This window comes from Mesoplodon mirus, assembly GCF_964341445.2.
Source record: "Mesoplodon mirus genome assembly, chromosome: 5".
Taxonomy (NCBI): Eukaryota; Metazoa; Chordata; class Mammalia; order Artiodactyla; family Ziphiidae; genus Mesoplodon; species Mesoplodon mirus.
Window position 1 is genome coordinate 40488496 of NC_138980.1, and position 25442 is coordinate 40513937.

The following is a 25442-nucleotide window of genomic DNA, read 5'->3' on the forward strand; positions in this document are numbered from 1 at the left end:
CTTCTCATTGTGGTGGCTTCTCTTGCTGCATAGCATGGGCTCTAGGCGCGTGGGCTTCAGTAGCTGCGGCACATGGTCGCGGGCTCTAGAGCACAGGCTCAGTAGTCGTGGCTCATGAGCTCTAGAGCGCAGGCTCAGTAGTTGTGGCACACGGGCTTCGTTGCTCCGTGGCGTGTGGGATCTTCCTGGACCAGGGCTCGAACCCTTGTCCCCTGCCTTGGCAGGCGGATTCTTAACCACTGCGCCACCAGGGAAGTCCGAAAGACCCATGTTCTATAGAAATATTTTCATAACTATATGCAGCTTGAAAAAATATTAAGTGCAACTTCAGAACTGTTTAGAATATGATTTGGTCTATCATCTTGTGAATCCTCAGTGATTTTGAACATAGAACACGTAACCTTTTGTAATTAACAGCAATTTTTAGTCCCTGTTTTGCTTGTGTGTAGAGCTTGATTCTTTGTGTTCTGTGTATTAATTTAGGTATTTAGATTTATGCCTCCTGTCATTCTGCCATCTCAAACAAAGCATTAGAATACTTTCATTAATTCAACAAATTAATTACTTAAAACAAATACGTGTTGTGCGCTAGATCCAGAAGGAAATATGAAATTAATTTGAAAAAGGAAAAGAAATTTAAGTTCTCCAAGTACTTAGAATCTGTTTCCAAGAAAGGGTATATTTTCATGAAGTAAAAATGTAAAATGCTACATGTAATTAACAAAAGGGCTGATATTAATAAACAGATTAAGAATTGTTCAAAAAGAAATATTTTATAGTTTGAGCTGTGCATGGTGATTACATGGGTGTATATGTATATAAAAATTCACTGAGCTCTCGATTAAGATGTGTGCATTTTACTTTAAGTAATATCTCAATTAAAAATATTTTTAAAGTGATAATTGATTCATTGAGCTATAATTTGTACACTTTTCTATATGTATGATATACTTGTAAAGTCTATGTAAACACTTCACAACCATTTGGGTGGCCATTATCAAAAAAATAGAATCTAACAAGTGAAGAAAGTGAAACTCTTGTACACTCCTGGTGGGAATGTAAACTGGTTCAGCCACCATGGAAAACAGTATGGCAGTGCCTTAAAAAAATTAAAAATGGAATTACCATATGATTCAGTAATTCCACTTCTGGGTATATACCCCAAAGGACTGAAAGCAGGGACTTGAACAGATAGTCACACACCCATGTTCATAGCAGCATGATTCGCAATAGCCAAAGCAACTCAAGTGTCCATCAGCAGATGAATGGATAAACAAAATGTAGTATATACATACAATGGAATATTATTCAGCCTTAAAAAGGAAAGAAATTCTGACACATACTACAAATAGATAAACCTTAAGGACTTTATGCTTAATGAAATAAGCTAATCACAAAGGGACAAATACTGTATGATTCCACTTATATGCGGTACCTAGAGAGTAATCAAATTATCATGGAGACAGAAAGTAGAATGATGTTTGCCAGGAGTTGGGGGAGGGGGAGAGTGGGGAATTACTGTTTAATGGGGGCAGAGTTTCAGTCTTGAAAGATGAAAAGAGTTCTGGAGATGGATGGTGGTGATGGCTGCACAAAAACATGAATGTACTTAATATCACAGAACTATACACTTAAAAATAGTACATTTTGGGGCTTCCCTGGTGGCGCAGTGGTTGGGAGTCCGCCTGCCGATGCAGGGGATACGGGTTCGTGCCCCGGTCCGGGAGGATCCCACGTACCGCGGAGCGGCTGGGCCCGTGAGCCATGGCCGCTGAGCCTGCGCGTCCGGAGCCTGTGCTCTGCAACGGGAGAGGCCACAACAGTGAGAGGCCCGCGTACTGCCAAAAAAAAAAAAAAAAAGAGTACATTTTATGTTCTATATTTTACCACAATTTTGAAAAAGTCTACTTAAAAATGATAAGTGATACAGAGAACAGTTAAGCAGAAAAAGGGAGGAGGTGCAAGAGGGGTTTGCAGTTTGAAACTGGCTGGTTAGGAGAAGGTGTCACTGAGCAGGTGATCTTTGAGTAAAGACCTGAAGGAGGTGAGTGAACCATCTGGAGATTTGGGGAACCCTTTGGGCATAAGGAACAACTGCAAAGGCCGTTGGAGTGGAGTGAACTGAGGGAAATACAAGGAGGTCAGAGTGGAGTGGTGGTGGGGCTCCTGGGCTCCCCCAGAAAGCCCTGGTTTTAGGCTATTAATTACCCCAACAGATTAACACATAAAATGGGGGGTTGGCAGGGGCAGAGGCTCCAGGCGATGACGTTTCTCGGCTCCCATAAAGCCACTTCTGCAATTCCTTGGCCTCCATGACACAGGGTGGTGGCAGGGGGAAAGAAAGATACTCACAGCCACCCTTAGGATGCCTCCACGACTCTGCGCAGCCGCAGCACATCTGCCTTCGAGATTCCTGTGATTGGCCGATCTAAGAGGCGCTACAGCCAATCAACTGCCGGTCCAGGAGGGCTAGCGCACCCTCCCCAGCACGTTGACAGCCACGTGGGCAGCTGCTGGGAGTGCTACTGCCCTCTGTTGGGCGTGCCCAGCTATAAGTAGGCGCAGTTCGCTCTGCTCAGCTGGGTCCAGGTGAAGGCACGCGTGGGCGGTGGTGGGCTCACCAACCTGGCCGCAGCCTTTAGAGCTCCCATTGTTCCTCTTCCTAGTGAGGCAGTTGCGGCTCTCATTTTCTAATTTATCCTTCCAGAAGTAGTTGATTCAAACACAGACATGTACTTTTTTTTTGGGAGGGGGTATTTTTTTTTTTTTAAACACAGAGCACAATAGTATGTGTGAAGCCCTGATGTAGACCCTTTAACACGCAGTCCTCAAAACAACTCAAAGAAAATAGCAGCTTCACAGTGGAGGGTCCTGGCAGACATCACTTTAACCAAGGGGCCGAGGTTAACATCACCAGCAATAAGTCATAGTGACATCATAAGCCCTTGGTATGGGAAGGGAACATCACCTTTCTGGGATCCTTCTCACTAACGCAAAATCCCCACTCTAATCAAGACAAACCAAACTGAGAGACAGGCTATAAAATTGCTAACCAGTACTCTTCAAAAGTGTCAAGGTCGTGAAAGACTAAGGGACTGTCACAGACCAAGGAGTCTAAGAAAACATGACAACTCAATGCCATGAGGGATCTTGGATTGGGTCCTGGAACAGAAAAAGGACATGAGTTAAAAAACTGGAGTCTGTAGTTTATTAACAGTATTGTGCCAAGGTTAATTTCTTAGTTTTGATAAGCGTACTATGGTTATGTAAGATGTCAACAGGAGGGGCAGCAGGGTGAAGGGTATTTGGGAACTCTCTGTGCTATTTTTTTTGCAACTTTTCTGTAAGCCTAAAATTATCTCCAAACAAAAAGTTAAAAAGAAACAAGCCTACTGAAGTGGACACTATTAATATGCCCATTTTCCAGAGGAGGAAACTCAACCACAGAGACGTTAAGACACCTGCCTGAGATCACACAGCCAGGAAGCACCAGGGTATGCCCCAAACCCATGGAATACGGATCCAGAGCCCCCCCCCTCCGCCCACACACACACTTAACCTCAGCACCACAGTACCTTTATTTAATTGAAACAAAGTGCTGCATATTCTGCTGTCATCTTTGTCTATCTCACGTGTTCCCTGTTGATAGATCTACAGGGTGACTTGTTATTAAAAGGCCACTGCAATAAATGTGATTCTTCATACCTACACTTGTACTTCTTAGGAATATTCTAAAAAAGAGATTTGCTGGTTCAGAAGGTGTATTACATAGGTAGGGTTCTCCAGAAAAACAAAAAAAATACATATACATACATATATTGATATATATGAGAGAGATGATTTATTATAAGGAATTGACTTATGTGATTATGGAGGCTGAGAAGTCTGAGTCCAAAATCTGCAGTTGGCAAGCTGGGGACCCAGGAGAGTAGATGATGTACTTCCAGTACAAGAACAAAGGTCTGAGAACCAGGAGCATCAATGGTATAAGTTCCAGTCCAAGAGCTGGCAGGCTTGAGACCAAAGAAAAGCTGGTGTTTCAGTTCCAGTCTGAAGGCAGGAAAAGACCCATGTCCCAGCTCAAGGCAGTCAGGCAGGAGGAGTTCCTTCTTACTGGACGGGGGAATCAGCCTTTTTGTTCTATTCAAGCCTTCAACTGATCTGATGAAGTCCATCCATATTGGGGAGGGCAATCTGTATTGCTCAGACTGCAAATTCAAATATTAATCTCATCCAAAAACACCCTTGAAGACATACCCAGAATAATGTTTGATCAAGTATCTGGGCACCCCCTGGCCCAGTTGACTTGACACGGAAAAGTAACCACCAGAAAAAGTAAGGACACTTATCATTTTGAAAGCTATCAACAAACTGCCCATGCCCATCAACGATGTTCCCTAACCCTCCCCAGCATTCGTTGTTATGAGGTGTTCTGATTTTTGCCAATCCGGGCCACTCTTTTATTTTTATTTTTTTCATTTTTTTGGCTACACCATGAGGCATGCAGGATCTTAGTTCCCCGACCAGGGATCAAACCCACGCCCCCTGCAGTGGAAGCGCGGACTTTTAACCACTGGACCACCAGGGAAGTCCTGTGGAGGGGGCTTTTTATTTTTTTAATTTTATTATTATTTTAAAAAAATTATTTATTTTTGGCTGCGTTGGGTCTTCCTTGCTGCATGTGGGCTTTCTCTGGTTGCAGCGAGAGGGGGCTACTCTTCGTTGTGGTGCATGGGCTTCTCATTGCAGTTACTTCTCTTGTTGCAGAGCACGGGCTCTAGAGCACGCAGGCTTCAGTAGTTGTGGCACTCAGGCTCAGTAGTTATGGCTCGCAGGCTCTAGAGCGCAGGCTCAGTTGCTCCGCGGCATGTGGGATCTTCCCGTACCAGGGATTGAACCCGTGTCCCCTGCATTGGCAGGTGGATTCTTAACCACTGCGCCACAGGGCAAACCCGAGGGGACTTTAAAAAATCAGTTATTCAAATGGAGGTTTTTATGGAGGCAGACGTATGTATCCACTGTCAGGTGCAAACACTTAAGTGAATAGCTCCCTCCTGCCCATCCTCTCACAGTCTGGGGGTGTGGGATACATTATTTTAGAGCAGGTGGTCAGGGAGGGCCTCTCTGAAGAGGGGACATCTGAGCAGAAGAAATGAGGGAGAGGGCTCACAGGCATCTTGTGGAAATGTGTCGAGGCAGAAGGGACTACAAAGATGAGAGCGTGCTTGGGCACTCAAGAAATACATGTGGAAGGATGTGGGAGCAGCAGAAGCAGCGTGATCCTGGGAGCGTGACTTGGTTTCTCTGAACCTTTTCTTTATCTATAAAAGGGTCTAAGGGACTTCCCTGGCAGTCCAATGGTTAAGACTCTGTGCTTTCAAAGCAAGGGGCTCCGGTTGATCCCTGGTGGGGCAACTGAGATCCCACATGCCCCACCGCGTCGCCCCCCCCAAAAAAGGGGTCTAAGACTTTCCCCCTCAAGAGGGTGGTGGTGAGGATTAAGTGAGATTGTGCCTGGCACAGTGCCTGGCATGGAGTGAGCCCTCCAGAAACAGAAGCCATCTGGGGGAAGGAGAGCTAGGTAGGGGGTGGGTTTGGGGGTGCTGGCAGACACGGTCTGCCAAGATAGGCAAGCGAAGGGGGTGAGACTCTCCCGGACACAGGCGCAGAGGTGTGTGTGTGTGTGTGTGTGTGTGTGTTAGTTCTCAGAGTCAGAAAGTTTCTGGGGGATCTCCTAAGACTGAGGAAAGGCAGAGCTTTTCTTTCATGACTGTCCTGGACTCTTCGAGAAAAGAAACTCTATTCCTTACTAAAGCCCATCCTTCCAATTTAGATGGCAAACTGAGGCACAGAGGGGCTGCGGCCTGGGAAGCGCCAAATAGGAGCTGAGTGGGGGGTCTGCACACCGGGCAGCCAGTGATGGGGGAGTCCCCTGGGGCTGGTGCCTCGGGATGGGATAAGTCCCCTCTCTCCGCCTCTACCGCCATCCATCAGACAGAAACAGAGACAATACAGAGACACAGAGAAAAACGGTGACGAAGAGGCGCGGAACAGAAACTGAGACGCAGAGATGGCGAGATAAAGAGGAGACATGGGGACAGAGAGAAAGACAGAGACAGTGAGATGGGCAGATTCATAGAGACGCAGAGAGAGACAAAGGCTGAGACAGAAAAAGGCTAGGCGACGCTGAGAGACGGGCACAGAACGACCAAAAGACATTGCAAGAGATACAGAGACACCGATCCAGAATTGGAGGGACAAACGGACCCAAAAAGGGCTGTCCCCTAGGGAGACCCCGGGTTGCCCCGTCTGGGGGCAAGCCAAGTGCTCCCCCACCCCGCCCCCGTCGTGCCTGGGCAGTGACTTCAGAGCCGGCGCGGATTCTATAAATGGCCAAGCGACAGCGGGCCGGGGGGCGGGGCCGAATGAGTCAGCGCGTTGCGTCATCGCCGCCTGGATGCCGCCAGGCCCCGCCCCCGCCTTCCTGGGCCGCCAGGGGGCGCCGGCCGAGAGCTAGACGAGGCGCGTCCTCTCATGCGCAGTAGCGACCTGTGGCCCGCTGCGGGCCGCTCAGCGTGGGCAGGAACCTACGCGTTTGAATCCTGGCTCCGCCACCCTGGAGCTGCGTGACTGCGGGCAGTCGGCTTCACCTCTCTGTGCAACATTTAGACCCCACATCATAAGGCTGCTGTGAGGAATGAGTTAACAGATCCAAAGCACTCAGTACGCAGTAGGAGCTAATTGTTTGCTCATTTTATGTATTTTAGCGTATCTTCAATATACCATTACACGCTATCAACTTGTCGGTAGTTGCCTTAGCCCAGTCGTTCTCAAATGGGAGCGATCTGCTGCCGACCCCTACCCCCAAGGCTAAGGTGGGGCGGGGGGAAGGGAGGAACGACTTCCCTGGCGGTCCAGTGGTTAAGACCCCCCAGGGGGCTTGGGTTCGATCCCTGGTCGGGAACTAAGATCCCGCATGCCATGCGGTGCGGCCAAAACAAAACAAAAAAGACTAAAGTGGGGAGGGGGCGTTGCTTCTGGCACTGAGTAGGTAGAGGCTGGGGATGCTGCTTAAAGTTCTGCAATGCCCAGGACATCCAGCCGGGATGTCAACAGTAGCAAGATTGAGAAACCCTGCCTTAGCCTCATAGCATTAGGGGCAGAGGCCCGGGTTCAAATTCTGCTCTGTCACTAGTGAGCTGTGTGACACTGGGAAAGGGATTCCACACCCCTGTGCCTCAGTTTCCCCATCTGTAAAGTGCATATAATAGCAGCACCCACTTCTGAGGGTGTTGTGAGGTATGTATGAGTGGATACATGTACAGCATTTGGACCAGGGCCTAACATAAGGGCTGTTGTCATTATTAGTATATCACGGCTGTGCCCTTAGCATGTGGCCAGCAAATTGCATGTCCTTGTTGTATCATTAGTGTATGATATGGTTGCTGACATGTTATCCAAGTGTCACTAACATGGTCTAAACATACATGGCATGACGTGGGCATGTCATCCACCCCTATGGTACAGGGGTGAGATCTGGACAGGCAGGGCTGCTTGCAGGTGTTCCCTCCAGGCCAGCCTGGCTGGGACAGGAATATATGGGGGTGTCCATGGCCTGGAACCCACTAACACAGCCACTCCGTGGTTCAGGCAACCCACAGGTGGATGGGGAGGGTGAGATCCAGGGTCTCTGCTCCCCCAGGTCCTTATGAGGGGATGGAGGGGACAGAAGTGGGGTGCCAGATTCTCAGCAGAAATACTGCTATTCCCTGTGCCAGGCACTGGCCTGGGCATATTGGAGGCATTATTTCTTGGCTGCGCCACCCAGCTTGCGGAATCTTAGTTCCCTGACTAGGGACTGAACCCATGCCTTCTTCAGTGGAAGCACAGAGTCTTAACCATTGGACCACCTGGGAAGTCCCAGGCATTATTTCTTCTGATCCTCACAACACCCTCATGAGCAGGCACTATCATTAGTCTATTTTACAGGTGTGGCAACAGAGGCTCAGAGAGGGGAAGGGGCTGGCCTACATTTATAGACTGTTGGTGTCTGGACTTAAAACCAGGGTGGTGCTCCATAAACTACCACAGGTGGTAGTCCTGCCTCAAGACAGGAGAGAAACGAAGAAAGATGACCTCAGAGATGTGGGGAGATGGCCTCAGAGACAGACACAAAGAGACTAGGAGACCCAGCCAGAGGCCTAATGAACAGTGGGGAGTGGGGAAAGGTTGGTCTCTGTCTGGCCAAGCTGCCCGCCGCCCCAAAAAAGAATAACCCAGGCCGCCCCCCTAGGTGGAAACAATGACACAATCAGCTCCCAATACCAAGGCCCTGACATCACGAAGGGGGGCTGGCCAAGGTGGGGGGGCGCCCCGCCCCTTGGCAGGCCTCTATGGCCAATGGGACGGCCTTGGAAGAGGCCTGGGCCGCCTCCCGAGCTTCAAAAACATGTGAGGAGGGAAGAGGGTGCAGACGGAGCTTCAGCTGCTGCCGCCTTCTTCAGCGCCGCTGCCTCCGCTGTCCACCGTCAGCCAGCATGTCCTCTGCTCACTTCAACCGAGGCCCCGCCTACGGGCTGTCAGCTGAGGTCAAGAACAAGGTAGGGCTGGAGGGCCTCCCCGTGACCTGGCCCACTTGCCCTGCCAGGCCAGAGGCCCCACACTTGGGGTTCCCTGGACCCCCTTCCTGCCTATCCCATATGACTTGGAACCTGAGAGAGAGAAAGGACGAGTATGGGGAAGGCGCTGCCTTCCTCCCTGGCCTGAGCATCCCAGAGCCCTTAGCTCCTGTTGGGGTGTGAAATGGGGGGGCATGCAGGCAGTCACAGGTAAACTGAGGCGGTTGGCCCATTGTGAAACCCCACTTGATTAGAGTCCCCTGTTAACCCTTTTTGTTTCTGGGGGTCTGGGGAAGGACTTGATTTTGCCCACACCCCCTAGCCTGACAAAGAATTTGCGGAGTGCTCCAGAGCTGGGGTTCCTGGGGGGTGAGGCCCCAAGGTGTTGGAGATCGTGAAGGAAACAGACAGCTGGGGATGGGCAGAGAGTGGGCATTAGGGAAAGAAGCAGGGGTCTCCTAATTCTGGAGGTGGGAGGACATGGGGACATCGCCTTCATACTATGGATGGGTTCAGAAAGAAGAGGCAAGTAGCTCAGGTCCTATATAAGAGAGATTCAGAACTGGGCCCCTGAACTTGTGGCCCGTGCCCGCCATGGGATCAGCTTCTCCAGGGCAGCGAGCCTGAAGTCCCCAACCCACTTGAACAATCCCTTGAGCGATGCCCGGGGAGGAGTCTCAGCCCCATTTGACAGAGGGCAACACTGAGGCTCAGGGTGGCTTTTCCCAGGGTTCTACAGGCAGGAAATGGGGAGCTGGGATTGGGAACCTGGGTCGGGGGGATCCTCGGGGCTGGAGGAGGGGGCCGGTGCTCGGGCAGGAGACAGATCCCAGCATCGCCCCCCCTCCCCCCAGCGCCGGCCCAGGAGCCGAGCGGAGCCGCCGCGCCATATAAGGCGGCCTCGCGAGCCCGGCCCGCGGGGCCGCGCTATATAAGGGCCGGTTTGCTTTATAAAGCGGGGTTGATGGGGAGGGGGGCGGCAAGGCCGGGGCCAGGTGAGGGGGCCGTCTCCCCTCCTCTTTCCCCTCCCCCAGGAGAAGGGGCGACCGGGTCTCCCAGGGGCCCGGAGCCTGTCTGGGCTGGGGTAGAGAGTTCTGGGGAAACGGAGGGGGGCCAAAGTGGGAGAGGAGAGGTCGGGGAGAGACACAGAGATACTGGAAGCCTGAGACTTGAGAGGGACGGATGGGGGAGGGCGAGCCTGGAGCAAGATAAGACTGAGACAGGGATGGAGAGGCGGAGAGACGGCTGAGCCCCATCCTCACCCGAGGCAGGGAACCTGGATTCGGAGAGATGGAGAGAGACCTACGAAAGCAGAGATGGACGAGCTATGAGCCCCACCCCCAGCCGGACACGAAGAGATGGGGACAGGATGACAGGGCCTAGGAAAGACAGACAGAGCTGGGAGAGAGACTGAGGACATCGTGCCATGGGGAGAGAGACAGAGAAATACAGACATGCATGGGGCCAGGAGTAAGGCAAAGACTGGCCCTCGCCCCGAGCCAGAGAGGGGGCCCCAGGGATGAGGACCTGGAGAGACACTGAGACAAAGATGTAAGACAGAGCAGTCCCCTGCAAGGCGGCATCCGGGGGCACCTCCTTAGGGCTCCTCCTCCCCTGCCTGAAGCTCCCAGGAGGGGGGCAGGGCCAGGGGAAGCTAAACCCCAAGTTTGGTCTGGAGGGGGAACCACGAGGGCAGGCACCGCCCCCCAGCTCTGAATATCTCATTCTCCACCCCTTAATCCACATTCGGTGGTGCCAAAACCTCAGAATGCCTGGAATGGCCCCCTGGGCAGGTGCCACCTCAACACTGGCCCTCAGCACATCCCCCACCCACCAACTGGACGTTGGGACAGAATTGCCTTAGTTGGGAAGGGATGAGGGAAGAGATCAGACCTAGGAAATCTTGGATTGGGCCTGGGAGCCAACCCTGCTCCCCACTGTGTCCTCACCACCTTCTCTGTGTCCCCCACCGCAGCTGGCCCAGAAGTACGACCACCAGCGGGAACAAGAGCTGCGAGAGTGGATCGAGGGGGTGACAGGGCGCCGCATTGGCAACAACTTCATGGACGGCCTCAAAGACGGCATAATTCTTTGCGAGTGAGTGGGGCGCTCATGGCCCAGACTCTGCCTTGGGCTGCCCCCAACCCCTCATCTCTACTACCTGAGCCCCTCAAATGACCAAGAGCTCAGAGCTGGATTGGGCACGTTATATCTGATACCTTTGTTTTGAGGTATCAGATATAAAGATAATCACTGTGCCCATTTAACAGTAAAGAAAACTGAGCCTCAGGTAAAACACGTCGCCCAAAGTCCCACGCTGTTCCAACAGAAATGACTTCCGAATCTAGAGTCTGAACCGCCACGCATACGGGGCAGCCACATGTATGGTCTCTAGAGTCCCAAGAAAGGGAGGTCACGGCGAAAAGGCACTGGGCCACATCAGCTGTCCACTGCTGGCTTGGTGACCTGAGGGATGTGCTACAGTAATTCAAGTGGGCCCTGATTTTCTCCCCCTCTCAGAACCTAATCACTGAGGGAGAGGAAAACCCTCAACAGCTCCCAAGCCCCGATTCCAGATTCCACCTCCTAGATTTCACTGCAACCCTATTTCTGGGCTGGGCCCTGAGCCCAGCTGGGGTCCTTTCTTTTTCTCTGAGTCTGACCCAGGGCAGAGTGACCCTAAGAGCCAGAGCTTGTGCTAGGGAAGCTTCCCGAAGGCACAGTGTTAACAAGCCCTAGCTGCTGGAAAGAGAGGGGCTGGGGGATGTTGTTCTACCGTATCCAAGGAATCGGGGGATGGTCTGGTATCCCAGGCCTTAAAGAGTGCAGGGCCACCCACCCATTTATGGAGGAGGTGCATTTATGGAGCACCTGCTGTGTGCTAGCCAGGTCTAGGCGCTGGGGATAGTGAACAAAACAGACTCGACTTGGGGCGCTTACAGAGCTTTAGTCCTGGTGGGGGTGATTGAACAAATAATTGATGAAAGAATCACATACTTGCCTGTGGTGGGAAGTGCCATGAGGAAGAGTCAAGCTGGGAAGGATGGGGGGGGGGCGTGGGGTGAAGGGTAGCTGCTTTGTACAGAATGGTCTGGGAGGTCTTTCAGAAGAGGTAATATTGAAGCAGAATCTCGGATGAAGTGAGGGAAGTTGCTGGCAGGACATCTTAGGGAAGAGAGGGCCAGGCAGCGGGGACAGCCAGTGCAAAGGCCCTGGGGTGGGAGCATGCCTCAGTGATCAGGGAAAGTGGAGGGAGTTAGCTGGGGGCCAGACGGTACAGGGCCTCTTCGTCCTTCATGCTATGGAGTTAGGCTTTTATTCTCAAGGCAATAGGAAACCATGGGAGTGCTTTGAACTGGGGAGTAACTGGAAAAAAAAATTTTTTTAATTGAAGTATAGTTGATTTACAGTTGTGTTAATTTCTGCCGTACAGCAAAGTATACAAGGCCCTACTGTATAGCACAGAGAACTATATTTAATGTCCTATGATAAACCATAATGGAATTGTTTTAAGAAGGTCATTTTAGCCATGGGATGACAAGCATCTGGAGGGGATGAGGTGGAAGCTGGGAGCCCAAGGGTAGGTCAAGGCAAGAGCCCAGGAAAGAGACACTGGTGGCTCAGAGCAGGGCGGAAGTGGGCTTCTGGAAGTCTTCAGGAGGCAGAGTAAAAGGAATTGCTGAGGGATGGAATGTGGGGGTGAGAGAGAGGGAGAGGAGAGTCAAGGGCGGCGGAGGGCTTTGTCTGAGACCTGGAGGGCTGGGTTTACTGAGCCGGGGAGGATGGAGGGAGTTCTGTCGGGGGGAAGTGGGTGTCAAGAGTCCAGGTAGGGTACATTTGATTTGAGACACCCATGTGGGGAGCTGGAATGGAGTAAGCGGTGGGCTGCAGGAAGATGTTGGGGAGTTATTGGCATATGAACGGCATTTAAAGTCAAGAGAGGACTTCCCTGGCCGTCCAGTGGTTCAGACTCTGCGCTTCCACTGCAGGGGGCACGGGTTCGATCCCTGGTTGGGGAACTAAGATCCCACGTCGCGCAGCGTGGCCAAAAAAAAAAAAAAAATGCCAAGAGACTGGATGAGATCAAGGGGGTGAGTGTAGCCAGAGAAGAGGCCCCAGTTCTGAGCTGTGGGCCCTCCGAGGTGTAGCGGTTCGCAAAAGAAAAGGAGATTGAAACATGGTCACGAGCGAGGCAGGTGCACCCAGGAGACTCCCCTACACCCTCCATCGGGAGACTTTCTGACCTGAACGAGTCTAGCTCCCTGGGGTTGGTTTCCCATCTGGGTCCTGCCTGTGTGTGCGGATGGTCTGTGGTGGGGCTGCAGCTGGGGGCTGACTGCAGTGGGAAACAGAGAAAAGGATAGCGCCCACTGACTGTCATCCTGACCCCTTGTCCCGCTGGGCTGGGCTTGGGTGGGGGCAGTAGGGGTCCCCTTCCTCAGTGCCCTCCCCTGCGCCTTGCAGGTTCATCAATAAGCTCCAGCCAGGCTCTGTGAAGAAGGTCAATGAGTCCACCCAGAATTGGCACCAGGTGAGCCCAGACTCTCTTAACTCTTTCGACCCCTGGCCCATAGCCCCTCAGAGCTCCATCCAGACCCCCACTCCCCTCCCACCCCTGACTGCTACCGGCTCCCCTCCAGCTGGAGAACATCGGCAACTTCATCAAGGCCATCACCAAGTATGGGGTGAGGCCCCACGACATCTTTGAGGCCAACGACCTGTTCGAGAACACCAACCACACCCAAGTGCAGTCCACCCTCCTGGCCCTGGCCAGCATGGTGAGCGTGGCTGAAGGGTGGGCATGGGGCCAGGGGGCTGCCAGCACTCGGGGCTGGGATGCGGGTGGGGCCACTTGTGCCCTCTGAGCCCCGCGTGGGTGGCAGGGGGAAAGCAGGTGCTACTCACGGTCTCCGAGGGGACAGTGTGGCCCAGGGGCTTCCTTGTCAGTCCCTGCCCCCCTCGCCCTCCCCAGGCCAAGACGAAAGGGAACAAGGTGAACGTGGGAGTGAAATACGCAGAGAAGCAGGAACGGAAATTTGAGCCAGAGAAGCTAAGAGAAGGGCGGAACATCATTGGGCTGCAGGTACTGCCCCTTCTTCACCTGGGCCTCACTGCTGAGCTGAGCAGAGGGTCAGGGAGTGGAGGAGGCTGGGAGGGCACCCTGGTCCCTGCAGGCTTTGGCAGGGGAGTGGCAGCATATTTGGCCTTTACTAGACTACACACTTGGCATTTTTCCATACCCTAACTCACTCCTCTGACAGCTCTAGGGGGTGGGTACTGTTATGAGCATACTCTTTATACAGACGGGAAAACTGAGGCCTGGAGAAGATAGCTTACTTGCCAGGATTGCCCACGTGATGAGTGGCCGGGCTGGAACTTGAACCCTGAAAGTCAGGCCACCTATCAGTCATGTGACCCACCTTCTCTGGGCCTCAGTTTCCAGTCTGTAGCCTGAGGGTGGAAACAGTGCCTCATTAGAGGGCCACGTAAGTGCCTGCTGACATGAATTACATCTCGTGGCCCACCGTGAGATTTGTAAGCCTCGGGGTGATTCTCGTTCTGGCTCCCTAGATGGGCACCAACAAGTTTGCCAGCCAGCAGGGCATGACAGCCTACGGCACCCGGCGCCACCTCTACGACCCCAAGCTGGGCACAGACCAGCCCCTGGACCAGGCCACCATCAGCCTACAGATGGGCACCAACAAGGGAGCCAGCCAGGTGTGTGGGGGGCCATGGGGCGGGCTGGTGGGGCTGTGGCCCTCGCCGTCCCCTTGGCCTGACTGCACTGCCCTCCGCAGGCCGGCATGACTGCTCCCGGGACCAAGCGGCAGATCTTCGAGCCGGGGCTGGGCATGGAGCACTGCGACATGCTCAATGTCAGCCTGCAGATGGGCAGCAACAAGGGGGCCTCGCAGCGGGGCATGACGGTGTATGGGCTGCCCCGCCAGGTCTACGACCCCAAGTACTGCCTGATGCCCGAGTACCCGGAGCTGGGCGAGCCTGCCCACGACCACCACCCACACAACTACTACAACTCCGCCTAGGGCCCTGGGCCTCCCGCCTTCCCCCGGGGAGGCCGGTGCTGCTCTTGGCAGGGCCCAGCCCGGCCCGCCGACCCCCTCCCCCTGCATGGCTCCTCCAGCCCCCTGGCACCTGCCTACAGGGTTAGCGTTTGGGGGGAGCAGACTGGGGGGGGCCTGTGGGGGGGAAGGGGGCTCCTCCCTGGGTCCAACATAGAGCCGGGTGTTCCCAACAGCGCCCAAAGGACGCACTGAGCAAAGCTACCCCGCTGTCCCCCACTCCCCACAGGTGGGTCCCCCTAGGACAAGAAGCCCCCCCAAGCGAAGCCCCCAGAGCCCAGGCTCGCCCCCCTCCCCCATTCCCACAGTGGGAGCAAACTGCATGCCCAGACCCCCAGCGGACACACGCGGTTTGGTTTGCAGCTGGCGTTAAGGGATGTGACAGCGGTGTTTGTAACGCGAGCACTTTCTTTTTCTACTTCACTGGAGCACAATAAATGGCTGTAAAGTCATCTGAGGACTCAGGGCTGCTCTGTCACAGAGGCTGTGTGGCTCTAGCACATGCGTAAGTGGCCTTGCTCAGATATACCCCATCTCCCACACACACATCTGCACAGGCACACACACTCACATGCACCCTAAGATACACAGAGCTCACAGAGCTCGCTGGACCCAGGATGGCACCCACCGACTCACACACAAAATCCACACGCACGCACACTTCGTGTGTATGGTGTACACACGCTCTCTACAGCCTTAGTGCACATACCCTTTCACACACAGATACACATGCAGTACACACTTCTACTCAAGGCACATAAAAACATAAACCCTCACACAGGTACACAATACACATACACACACACAGGCTCAGCACCCATGTACCTTCTCTGGGGGCCTGTGGGTTGCGTTGAGGCCAAGCGCCGGGACGGGCTAGATGGGATGTAAATCACAGTTCTGCAGCTTGCCAGCTAGGTGACCTTGAGCAAGTCACTTCCCTTCCCTAGGCCTGTTTGCATTAGGAAAATGAGGACATGGAACCTTGTGGGGTCACAGGGAGCTTAAATGAAATGATGCCTCCAGACAGGGGATGACATTTTGTACTGGCCATGAGAATGGACAACCAGCCAGGTCCTGGAGGCCCCTGTGGGCAGGGAGAACCCTTTATCCCTGAAGTAGACTGTGGGAAGGTGGGAGGGGACAGGGCAGTGGGGAAAGATGGGCACTTTGGAAAGATGTGCCCACTTTGGATGGGCACAGTGGAGGCACTTTGGCAATGGCCCTTTACCAACTGGCACAGAGCAGTTAAGTAGCTGACTGCAGGGTGCAGCTGGCCCAGGTGCCTGGCCTGCCAGCCCAGGATCCCAGAAGTCTGGACAAGGTCCCAACCTCCCCACATTTCAGAGGGGACCCTGCTCTCCCGGTGATGTGGGCCCCAGCTATCCTGCCCAGAAGCCATCAAATGCCAGGGTTCCAACGAGAGGATGCGGCCATGCTGGGGGCACAGCAGTCTTCTCCCCTTCCCTTCCCAGGGCAGGGGGCGAGGCTGGAATGTGGGGACCTGCAGAGACAGACATCAGAAGACGCACTCACACAGACGCACACGGCCCCTGGGGCCTCGTAAACTGGATTCCAGGCGCTCTTGGCCTGGCTACCCTAAGTCCTGCTACCCAAAGTCCTGCTACCATGGGGCCAGCTCGGGGAAGCTATGCTGAGGATCCATGCCTGGCTTAGGGCCCTGCTTTCTTGGGAAAACAGCACCATATTAGCACTTGGTCTGTAAGACTGGGGTGGGCGGGCCCTGGTTGGCAGGAGCCCCCTTTCCCTGGACCCCAGAGGGCATCCCCCGCCCCCCCACCCCCGACGCCTGTCCACCACTCTGCCTGTGTCCGCTGGGTCCTGCCTCGGCCACGGGACCCCACCTGGGGCCTTGGAGGGGGAGGTGGGAGCACCAAGGAAGGGTATGTCAGGGTAGAGAGGGCCCTGGGGGACACATGCCAGACCCAGTGGCTGGGCCTGGTGGCCAGGGCTTCTGGCCTGGTCAGCATCTTCTTGGCCATTCATATCCCTCGCTGCCCTGGTGGGTCTGAGTCTGTTCAAACCGTGCCAGGAATGATAGGTGCCTCCATCCTCAGCGTGGCCCTGGGAGGAAGGTTCCATCATCCCTCCCACTGTACCAACGAGGAAGCAAAAGCACAAGTCACTTGCTGCCCAGGCTCACGAGGCCAGGTTGAGGAGATGGACCTGCCCCACACTGCCAGAGTGTCAGGACCTCCACACCACGAGACCATCTGGGGTCTCACCATCAGCCTTGTTAAGGTGTTTTTTCCAATACCACCAAGCAATTAACTCAGTTCTGACACTCTCTACCTGAGAAAGCATCAGCTCCCACGGGAGGAGGGTTCTGTCCAAGACTGCCCCTCCCCCACTTAAGCTGCCAATCACAAGTGCAGGTTGTTACCTGTGCTTCTGAGCAACCAGCTGGAGATTGGGGGTTCCCCCCACCCCCTTCTCAGATTTGGTTAATTTACTAGAGTGGCACACAGAACTCGGAGAAACATTTTACTTATTACATCACTGGTTTATTATAAAAGGATATAACCTGGGAGGAGCCAGATGGAAGAGATGCCTAGGGCAAGGTATGGGGAAGGAGGGTGGAGCTCCCACGCCCTCTCCAAGTGTCCCAGCACCTCCGTGTTCACCAAGGGTGGAAGCTCACCAAATCTTGTCCTTCATCTGTGGGTCCCTTTCCCGAAGGTTGGTGGGCGTGGCTGACTGAGTTCCTACTCTGCATCCTGCCCCTTCCTGAGACTATCTAGGGCCCCACTCTAAGTCACTTCATTAGCATAATCTCACCTGTGATCAAAAGGGGCTCTTTATGGATGACAAAAAGTACTCCAGTTGCTCAGGAAATTCCAAGGGTTTTAGAAGCTTCCTGCCAGGAGCCAGGGACAAAGCCCTAGTATTTCTTCTTACACCCTCCACGTGCATCTGGCTCCACCTCCAGCCTTCCGAGAGACTCCTTGCGACCCTAGGACAAGGGTCCCTTACTCTTCTCCAGTGCCCCCCACCGCCCCCCACCCCCCAGGAAGCCAGGAGCTGTTCCCTTAGCCTGGACCCTGGACTCAGGAGGAAGTAAGACGCTGGGCTGTGAAGCCAGGCCTCCTGGGTTCAAGGCCCGGCCGTGCAGTCTTCTGGCTGTGGGACCTTTGGCCGGTGACCTCCTGTCTTGGGCCTGTTTCCTCATCTGCGAGCATCTGAGCATCTTCCTTCCTCAGGGCGGCTGTTGCGACATGGGGGCAAGGCAGGCAAACCTGACATTGGCCTCTGGCACAGTGTGGCCCCTGAGCCTTAGCTCCTTCAGGCTGTCCCCCAGGAAGCCTTCTCTGACCCCCCCCCACCAATCCCCACCCTGGGCTCTGCTGGCCCCAGTTTCTGCTGTGACTGTAAACGCCTGGCCAGATGTCTGTGGGTTCATCCCTGTCCCCTGAGCCCAGCACTGCCCTGGTTTCACCTTGAATGCTTGTAGAGTGGATAAACGTTGGACAGTTTGAAGGACTGACCCCTTCCAATGGCCCGCCAGGCCACCTCTGAATGCCTCAGTCTCCCCCATTCCTCATTGAGCCCCTGGGTCTGACCCAGAGCCCAGGAAACCAGAGAGCTGGGAGTTTTGCGTTGGCTGCTTTATTTAAGGGCTGGTGACTGACAGCTATCCCCAACCCAGCCCCTCCCTCCTCTACAAAAGTGGCCAAACGTGAAAACAGGCCGCCCTGCCAGGGGGCTGTGGGGCTGTGGCCTGAATCCCAGGCCACAGGCCTTGGAAGGCAGGGAAGGAGGATAAGCAGTCGGTCCAGTTCAAATGGACAAGTGCTGGTAAGGTGGGGGACGACGCTGGAGAGTCCCGAGGCAGCCTCTGCTGGGCTTGCCCTCACCTACGATGTCAGGACACAGGTCCCTGAAGGAGCCAGGGCCCCAGAGCCAGGGGGCCAGGTGCCAGAGGAGGGAGCAAGTCAAAGGCTTTCGGAGCCAAGGGAGGCAGTTCAGGCCCCTGGGGCCCAGCAACCCTTCAACTCTACCCCATGCCCACAAGGACACCCCCCCTCCCGTCACACCTGCAGCCACACCCACTCACACCCATGCCCACACCCACTCCACACACACACACAGGGCTGCAGAGGCCCTGGACCCACACCCTGAACCCTGGAATGTCTCTGGATTGGTACCCAGCGGGTGAGGCTGCCAAGGGAGTGGGTCCTCTGCGTTGTTACTGATTGGCTGCCTCGCAGGCATCTATCCAATCACTGTACACGTCCACTGGTTCCGACAGATCTGAGCCGCTGAGGTCAAGGGCAACTGGTAGCACTGGACCCCTTTCCTATACATACTTCTGCTGCTCACGCTACTGTTAGCCAGACCCTTGCCCTGAAGCCTGTCACCCTGTTAAGTCAGCACGTGGCACTGGTTCCTCTTGGTGGCCACACCACCAGGGCACACAGCAGGGCTGGATGCCCTTGAGCAGCCCTGACGCCCCACCCCCATCCCCTGGGAAAAGCCCGGGTTCCCAAGGATACAAGTGATGGGCGTCTGGAATTCTTCCAGGCACACGGTACAAGAGATGACTCCGGTGTTGCGGGCCCGGTCCCTGGAACAGGAGGAGATGCAGGGACTTAGTGAACAAAGGGGCCTGTGTCTGTGGGTGACGATGCCCCTAACCAGGAAGGCTGGGGACAGAATGGAAGACAGTGGGGGTGGGGGGGAAGCCACCTCCCGACTGAGGAAGGAGAGGGCCGGCCCCGTGAGGCAGGATCCTGGGCCCCGCTCACATTTTCACGTCACAAGACTTCTCGTGGTTGCAGAAGGGGCAGGTGAACTGGGTCTCTAGGGTGCCTGTCATCTTCTTCTTGGGGGGTGGCTTCCGTTTTGACTTTCTGCGCCCCATGTCTGCAGGAGGGCAAACCTGTGGGAGGATGGGGGCAGAAGTCAGCGACTCGTGGGACCCACGCATCCCTCCGGCTCGACGCTCTAGGAAGCGGTCAAGTGGTCCTCCCCCCTGCCCCCCGCCCCACCCTGATTCTGGCATCATTCTTCCGTGACAGCGGGGGTCAGCAGCCTGCCAGATAAAGACCAGAGTTTCATTTATACTTAAGACCACTCTGTATGCAACATCCTTGTTCTTAACTAACGGTGCTTCCAATTCACTGAGTAAACAGAAGCAGTCAGACAACATCCACAATCCACAAGTCCCCAGGACCACCCACTCGACCTTCTCTCCTTTGCTATGGAAGAACGTCCATGCTCCCCACAAAAACAATTTGCTACCTTGTGCCTTGGATCCCAACATCACATTTTCTCTCTCTACTGGATCATTAACAAACACACTTGTTATGACCTCTCCCATCATTAAAAACCACCCCTTCGTTCTCTGTGAGCTTTTCTAGCAGAGCTGCCTGTGTTCCCTCCTACCCTCTCTCCACAGCCCCTTCCATGCTGTCCACCCCAAGGGGCAGTCCTCACTCCTCAGAGTACTGGACACACCGGTTCCTCCTCCCACCATTCTCACAGGGATCTCCCACCCTCCTCAGTGGCAGCTTCTTGCAGTCCCTGATGCTGCTGCAACCCCATCCTCACCCCGTCAATTCGCTAATGTTGGTGAGTCCACAAGCTCAGTCTTTGGACCCCTCCCCTCTCCATCTCCATTCATTTCCACGGAGATCTCACCCAGCGTCAGGGCTTCAGATGCCTCCTCTACACCGATGTCTTCTCTGAACTGCAGGCTCCCCTGGCCACCTGCCTCAACCACACTCCTACCCGGTGCTACCAAACGTTTAAACAGAACCTGTCCAAAACTGAGCTCCGAACACCTCAATGGGTTGTCCCACAGGCAGCAAGTCCATCTTTCCAAAAACCTTAGGCTCATCCTCAATTCCTTTCGCCCTCTCTCACACCCCTTATCCCATCCTGACCCTACTGTTCTACCTTTAAAAGACATCCAGCATCTGACCACTTCTCACCACTCCCAGGGCCAGCTCCGTGGTCTGAGTCTTGAGTCCCAGTCATCTCTGGCCTGTATTATCACAACAGCATCCTCACTGGTCTCCCTGCGTCTCTAACTCTGACCGGCACCCTCCAAATGTGAATTCCTCGAGGGCAGGGATTTCTGTCTTTTCTTTGTACCCCCAGCGCCTAGAACAGCTCATGGCACAGAGCTGGCTCTCAACAGAGATTTACTGAATGAATGAACGACCAATGCCAGGCCTACAGTAAACCACAGCACTGCTGCCATCAAGGCAGGCAAGGTATCTGCTCTTGTGCAACTGATATTCTAGCGGAGGAAGACAGACCCTTCAGCTAACTAATAAGGGAGATAATTTCCAATACTGGTAAGTGCTATGAGGTTAATGAAACAGGGCTAAGTGAACACTTCTGGGACGGGGCTACTTAAGGGTGGAGCTGGAAGAACCCTTGGGTAAGAGTCATTTAAGCTGAGGCCTGAATAAGAGAAGGCGACCATGCATGGTAGTCCAGGCAGAGGGAATAACAACTGCAAAGGCTCCAAGGCAGAAGAAGCTTTTCTTGAGAAAAAGAAAGAAGACTGGTAAAGCTGAAGCCCAGCGAGTAATAGGGAGATGGGTGTGAGATGCAACAGAAGAGCAGCAGCCAGACCCTACAAGACCCAGTAGGCTTTAGTAAGGCGTAGCCAGTTCTGCAGCCCAGGCTCTCACTTTCGGGGGTACAGGGTAGTGTTCTGTTGAATTTTTTCCCCCAAAGCCTGGCCCTGGTTACCACCTGCACCAGAATCACCTGGGGGTGCTCAAAAAATGCAGATTTCTGAACCTAACCCCAGATCTCCCCGCACTAGAATGTCAGTTCTGCGGGTTCGGGTGGGAGCAGGATTTGCCCACTGCTGAATCCCCAGCACGCACAGTACCTGGTATGCATTAAGAGCTCAATAACTGTTGAATATAAACAAGTCTGAATCAGAAGCTACAGGTGGGCCCCAGAATCTCATTTTCCCCGGTGACTACAGCACCCGCCAACCACACTCCAGAAAACGGTGTCTGGCCTGCACATAAAACTCCAGGGGCCTCGGACTGTACTTCTGTGGCGATCTAAGTCCAAAGCGCGACAAGGTGGGGGCTGGAAAAGGGATCAGACACCGACCCTTCCGGGACTCAAGAGGAGGCGGGTGGGCCGTCCTTCCAGGCTCACCATGGCTTCGGCGTCGCCTCCCGCCGGCCGCCGGTAGAAGCCAGGCCCCCGAACAGCGGGCTGGGACCCGGGGGAGTCAAGTTCCCCGATGGGCCGCCCCCCAAGCCCTGGGCCCTCGGCGCCTCCTCCAGGACCCCGTCAGCGCCCCGGAGTCGCAGAGCGCCCAGTCCCACCCGACCCCAAAGCCCGCCCGCGCGAACGTTCACCTGCACTCGCCGACGCTCTTTGCGACAGCCTCGTTCACCCGGGAGACAGTGACTTCCGGCTCCCGGCGGAAGCGGAAATCCCTCCCTTCCCTTTCAGTCTCACCCACCCGAGGCCGGGACCTCCCAGCGAGTAAGCCTCGCCTCCTCCAGTGTCTGTGTGCGCACGCACAGAGAACACGTCTTCTCTGTAGTCTCGTTCCGGGCCCGGAGGCGGGATCGCAGTGCGCGTGCGCGAGGGCTGGACCGCATTTCACAATTGGTGCTCAAGTGGACGCTACTTCTAGTGAGCTTCCGCGGTGGCAGTTCCTGCGTTTCAGGAGCGGTGGGCCGGGCCATAGCAGCACTGGAAAGGCAGCCTCTCCCATGGCTGCAGCATCTTCACGTGCCTTCTCTCCCACTTCAAGCCCCAGCTCCTCGCAGCTCACCTGGGTCTCCCCGATGTTGGGCACATTCACATATCTCAGTGCTAAGAAACGGCAGATACCAGTATGGCTGAATCAGAGTTAACGGGGGAAGCTTGTAAGAAGCTCTTCTCAAACTTTAACAAGAACCTGTGGATCTTACTATAATTCAGGTTCTGGTTCATTAGGTCAGGAGTGGGGCCTGGAAGTCTGACTTTCTCACTAGGTCCCCAGTGCCATACGTGCTGTTGGCCTGCGGGACCACACTTTGGGTGCCGAAGTTATAATACATGAGTTTGGACAGGCAGGTAGGGGCTGGGGGAGGGGAAAACAAAGCTCCACAATTCCCACGATGTAGCGAAGAGGCTGGACAGAAATACAAAGGATCAGTTGCTACACTGTTCAGCGCAGCAGAGGGGAGTGTGTGGATCTCAGAGCGTGTGATGGTGGAGGGGGCTGCCAAACTAGTACGAGAGGTTAGAGAAGGCTTCCCTGGGAGGCCGATGCTCAGGATGGAATCCAAAGCCTGAGTGGAAGTCACACAGACAGAAGTAGCACCTATCGAACTTAAGAGGGAGTGAAGGAGAGAGGAGTGTCAAGGGTGGAGACGTGGGTTGCCCTCTCCCAGAAGCCTCCAGAGGCAGGTATTTCAAGACGAGGAGAGTGATCAGCTGTGTCACATGTGGCTGCGAGTTTGAGTAAGGTGAGGAAAGAGAATTGACTGTTGACTTTGGCAAGTATTTGGTCCCTCGCAATCTTGATAAGAGCTCTTTCATTGGAGCGTTTAGGAAAATAACTTGTCAAGAGATCTATCCATGTATTTCCAATAGACCTATCTCCAAGAAGTCCTCTAGAGGGCAGTGTTACTCTCAGAATTGCCAAGCTTAACCTTTGGCAGTGCCTCTCTGGAGGACCCCTTCTCCGTGCTTGTACAAACCTGGATACACACAGGATGGGATCATACCATACATGTTACCTTGCAACTTGCTATTTCCACTTAGTGGTCAATACATATACAGATAATTATAGTGTGACTGCCGTAGTCATGACTGCCAGGTTCACAGGTTTTCTGTGTCTTTTCTTTCCCTTTTCCTTTCTTCTTTCTCTCTCCCTTTCCTTCCCTCCTTCCTTCCCTCCTTTCCTTCCTTCCTTCCTTTCTCTCCTCTCTTTCTTTCTCTGTCTCTCCTTCCCTCCCTCCCTTTCTTCCTCCCTCCCTTCCTTCACATCTTTATTGAGATATAATTGACAGACAATAAACTGCACGTTTTGACATATACATACACCTGTGAAACCATCACCACAATCATGATAGTGACTGTTTCCATCCCCCCAAGAAGTTTCCTTATGTCTCTTTGTAGTCAATCCCTACCCCACCCTCAGCCCTTGACACCAACGAATCTGTTTTCAGTTCCTATAGCTTTGTGTTTTTGAGGAAGTCACATAAACAGAATCATACAAAACGTAGCCTTTTGAATTTGGCTTCTTCTACTCAGCTCAGTATGTTTGCGATGTGTCCATTTTTTTTTTTGGCCACACTGCATGTGGGATCTTAGTTCCCCATCAGGGATTGATCCCATGTCCTCGGAAAGCGTGGAGTCCTAACCACTGGACCGCCAAGGAATTCCCTATGTCCATGTTGTGTTTATCAGTAGTTGTTCCTTTTTATCATTGAGTTGTATTCCGTTGTGTGGATGGACACAGTTTGTTTATCCTTTCACCTACTGATGGACATTTGGGTTGTTTCCATTTTGAGACAATTATGAATAAAGCTACTATGTACTGTCTCATTCAGATCTTTGTGTGGATGTTCGTTTTCTACTGTATTTTTTTAAGTTAATTTTTATTTTATTTTGGAGGGTAGTTGATTTACTCTACTGTATTTTATTTCTACACTAAAACATATGATTCCTCTGGAATTCATTTTTGTATACGGTCTGAAGTAGGGTTCAGGTTGTGTTTTGTTCTGGGCTAACCGACAAGGCAGATAACATCTTTCCTGGGAAGTTGTAATGCCTCCTTAACGTACATCACGTTCTCATGTGTTCTTGAATTTGTTTCCGGATTCCCTCTGGACGTTTTCCCGGAGCCAGGGTCATGCTGTTTTGATGACAGTGCGTTTTGCTGTTTGGCAAGGCAGCTTTCTCACCTTGCTATTCATGAGTCTTGGCCTTGGAGGCTGTTGAGAGGGTGGATGTGGCCTGACTCTCCAAGTGACAACTTCCTGGCTGAGTGAGGGTGCTGGTGCCAGGCCCAGCACCTGGTGTGAGGGAGGGGAGTGGGGAGATGATAATATCCATGATGGATGAATCAGATGCAGTTGCTCGGGAAAAGCGGGAAGAGATGAGACTCTGTGACTGGTCTTCAGTAATTCTGCCATGTTATTTCCTGTAATTTACAAGGCATCTTTTTTTTTTAAACATCTTTATTGGAGTGTAATTGCTTTACAGTGTTGTGTTAGTTTCTGCTGTATAACAAAGTGAATCAGCTGTATGTATACGTATATCCGAATATCCCCTCCCTCTTGCAACTCCCTCCCACCCTCCTTATCCCACCCCTCTAGGTGGTCGCAAAGCACCGAGCTGATCTCCCTGTGCTATGCAGCTGCTTCCCACTAGCTAGCTATTTTACATTTGGTAGTGTATATATGTCCATGCCACTCTCTCACTTTGTCCCAGCTTACCCTTCCCCCTCCCCGTGTCCTCAAGTCCATTCTCTACATTCTCTTTCCGACTTACTTCACTCTGTATGACAGACTCTAGGTCCATCCACCTCACAATTAACTCAATTTCATTTCTTTTTATGGCTGAGTAATATTCCATTGTATATATGTGCCACATCTTCTTTATCCATTCGTCTGTTGATGGACACTTAGGTTGCTTCCTACAAGGAATCTTTCTACCCATGGCCGTGTGCTGGCTGACATTGTCCCCTGAGCTGGAAGGAAGCCCTCTAGGAGGGAATGTGTCTACCCTGCCTTATTCCTTTGGG

At 53.4% G+C, this 25442-nt stretch overlaps 3 protein-coding genes across 4 annotated transcripts in view; 2 read left to right on the forward strand and 1 right to left on the reverse strand.

Annotated features, from left to right (window-relative positions):
* Nucleotides 1–25442, forward strand: part of PRKCSH (PRKCSH beta subunit of glucosidase II) — a 124243-nt gene that overhangs the window by 68981 nt on the left and 29820 nt on the right. The window lies entirely within an intron of this gene.
* Nucleotides 8441–15150, forward strand: CNN1 (calponin 1). The gene is made up of 7 exons (XM_082623840.1): nt 8441–8600; nt 10594–10715; nt 13083–13149; nt 13259–13396; nt 13591–13701; nt 14190–14336; nt 14417–15150. The coding sequence occupies exons 1-7, from the start codon at nt 8538–8540 to the stop codon at nt 14660–14662; spliced, it is 894 nt and encodes a 297-aa protein (XP_082479966.1). The 5' UTR covers nt 8441–8537; the 3' UTR covers nt 14663–15150.
* On the reverse strand, nt 17199–22146 carry ELOF1 (elongation factor 1). Of its 2 annotated transcripts, none has more exons than XM_082622047.1 (5): nt 22054–22146; nt 19462–19595; nt 19210–19280; nt 18862–18967; nt 17199–17921 (listed from the first exon to the last, which is right to left on the reverse strand). In XM_082622047.1, the coding sequence occupies exons 2-4, from the start codon at nt 19575–19577 to the stop codon at nt 18903–18905; spliced, it is 252 nt and encodes an 83-aa protein (XP_082478173.1). In that variant the 5' UTR covers nt 19578–19595; nt 22054–22146; the 3' UTR covers nt 17199–17921; nt 18862–18902. The 2 variants fall into 2 exon arrangements, with proteins under 2 accessions (XP_082478173.1, XP_082478172.1); XM_082622046.1 differs by lacking the exon at nt 22054–22146 and adding an exon at nt 21848–22000.

Coding starts and splice junctions, on each gene's coding strand:
- CNN1 (XM_082623840.1), top strand. CDS start 8,538: ATGTCCTCTGCTCACTTCAACCGAGGCCCCGCCTACGGGCTGTCAGCT. Junction 13,397..13,590: donor TCCTGGCCCTGGCCAGCATG/GTGAGCGTGGCT, acceptor CGCCCTCCCCAG/GCCAAGACGAAAGGGAACAA. Junction 14,337..14,416: donor CCAACAAGGGAGCCAGCCAG/GTGTGTGGGGGG, acceptor TGCCCTCCGCAG/GCCGGCATGACTGCTCCCGG.
- ELOF1 (XM_082622046.1), bottom strand. Junction 19,281..19,461: donor AAGTCTTGTGACGTGAAAAT/GTGAGCGGGGCC, acceptor CTCCTGTTCCAG/GGACCGGGCCCGCAACACCG. Junction 18,968..19,209: donor ATTCCAGACGCCCATCACTT/GTATCCTTGGGA, acceptor TCAGCGGCTCAG/ATCTGTCGGAACCAGTGGAC.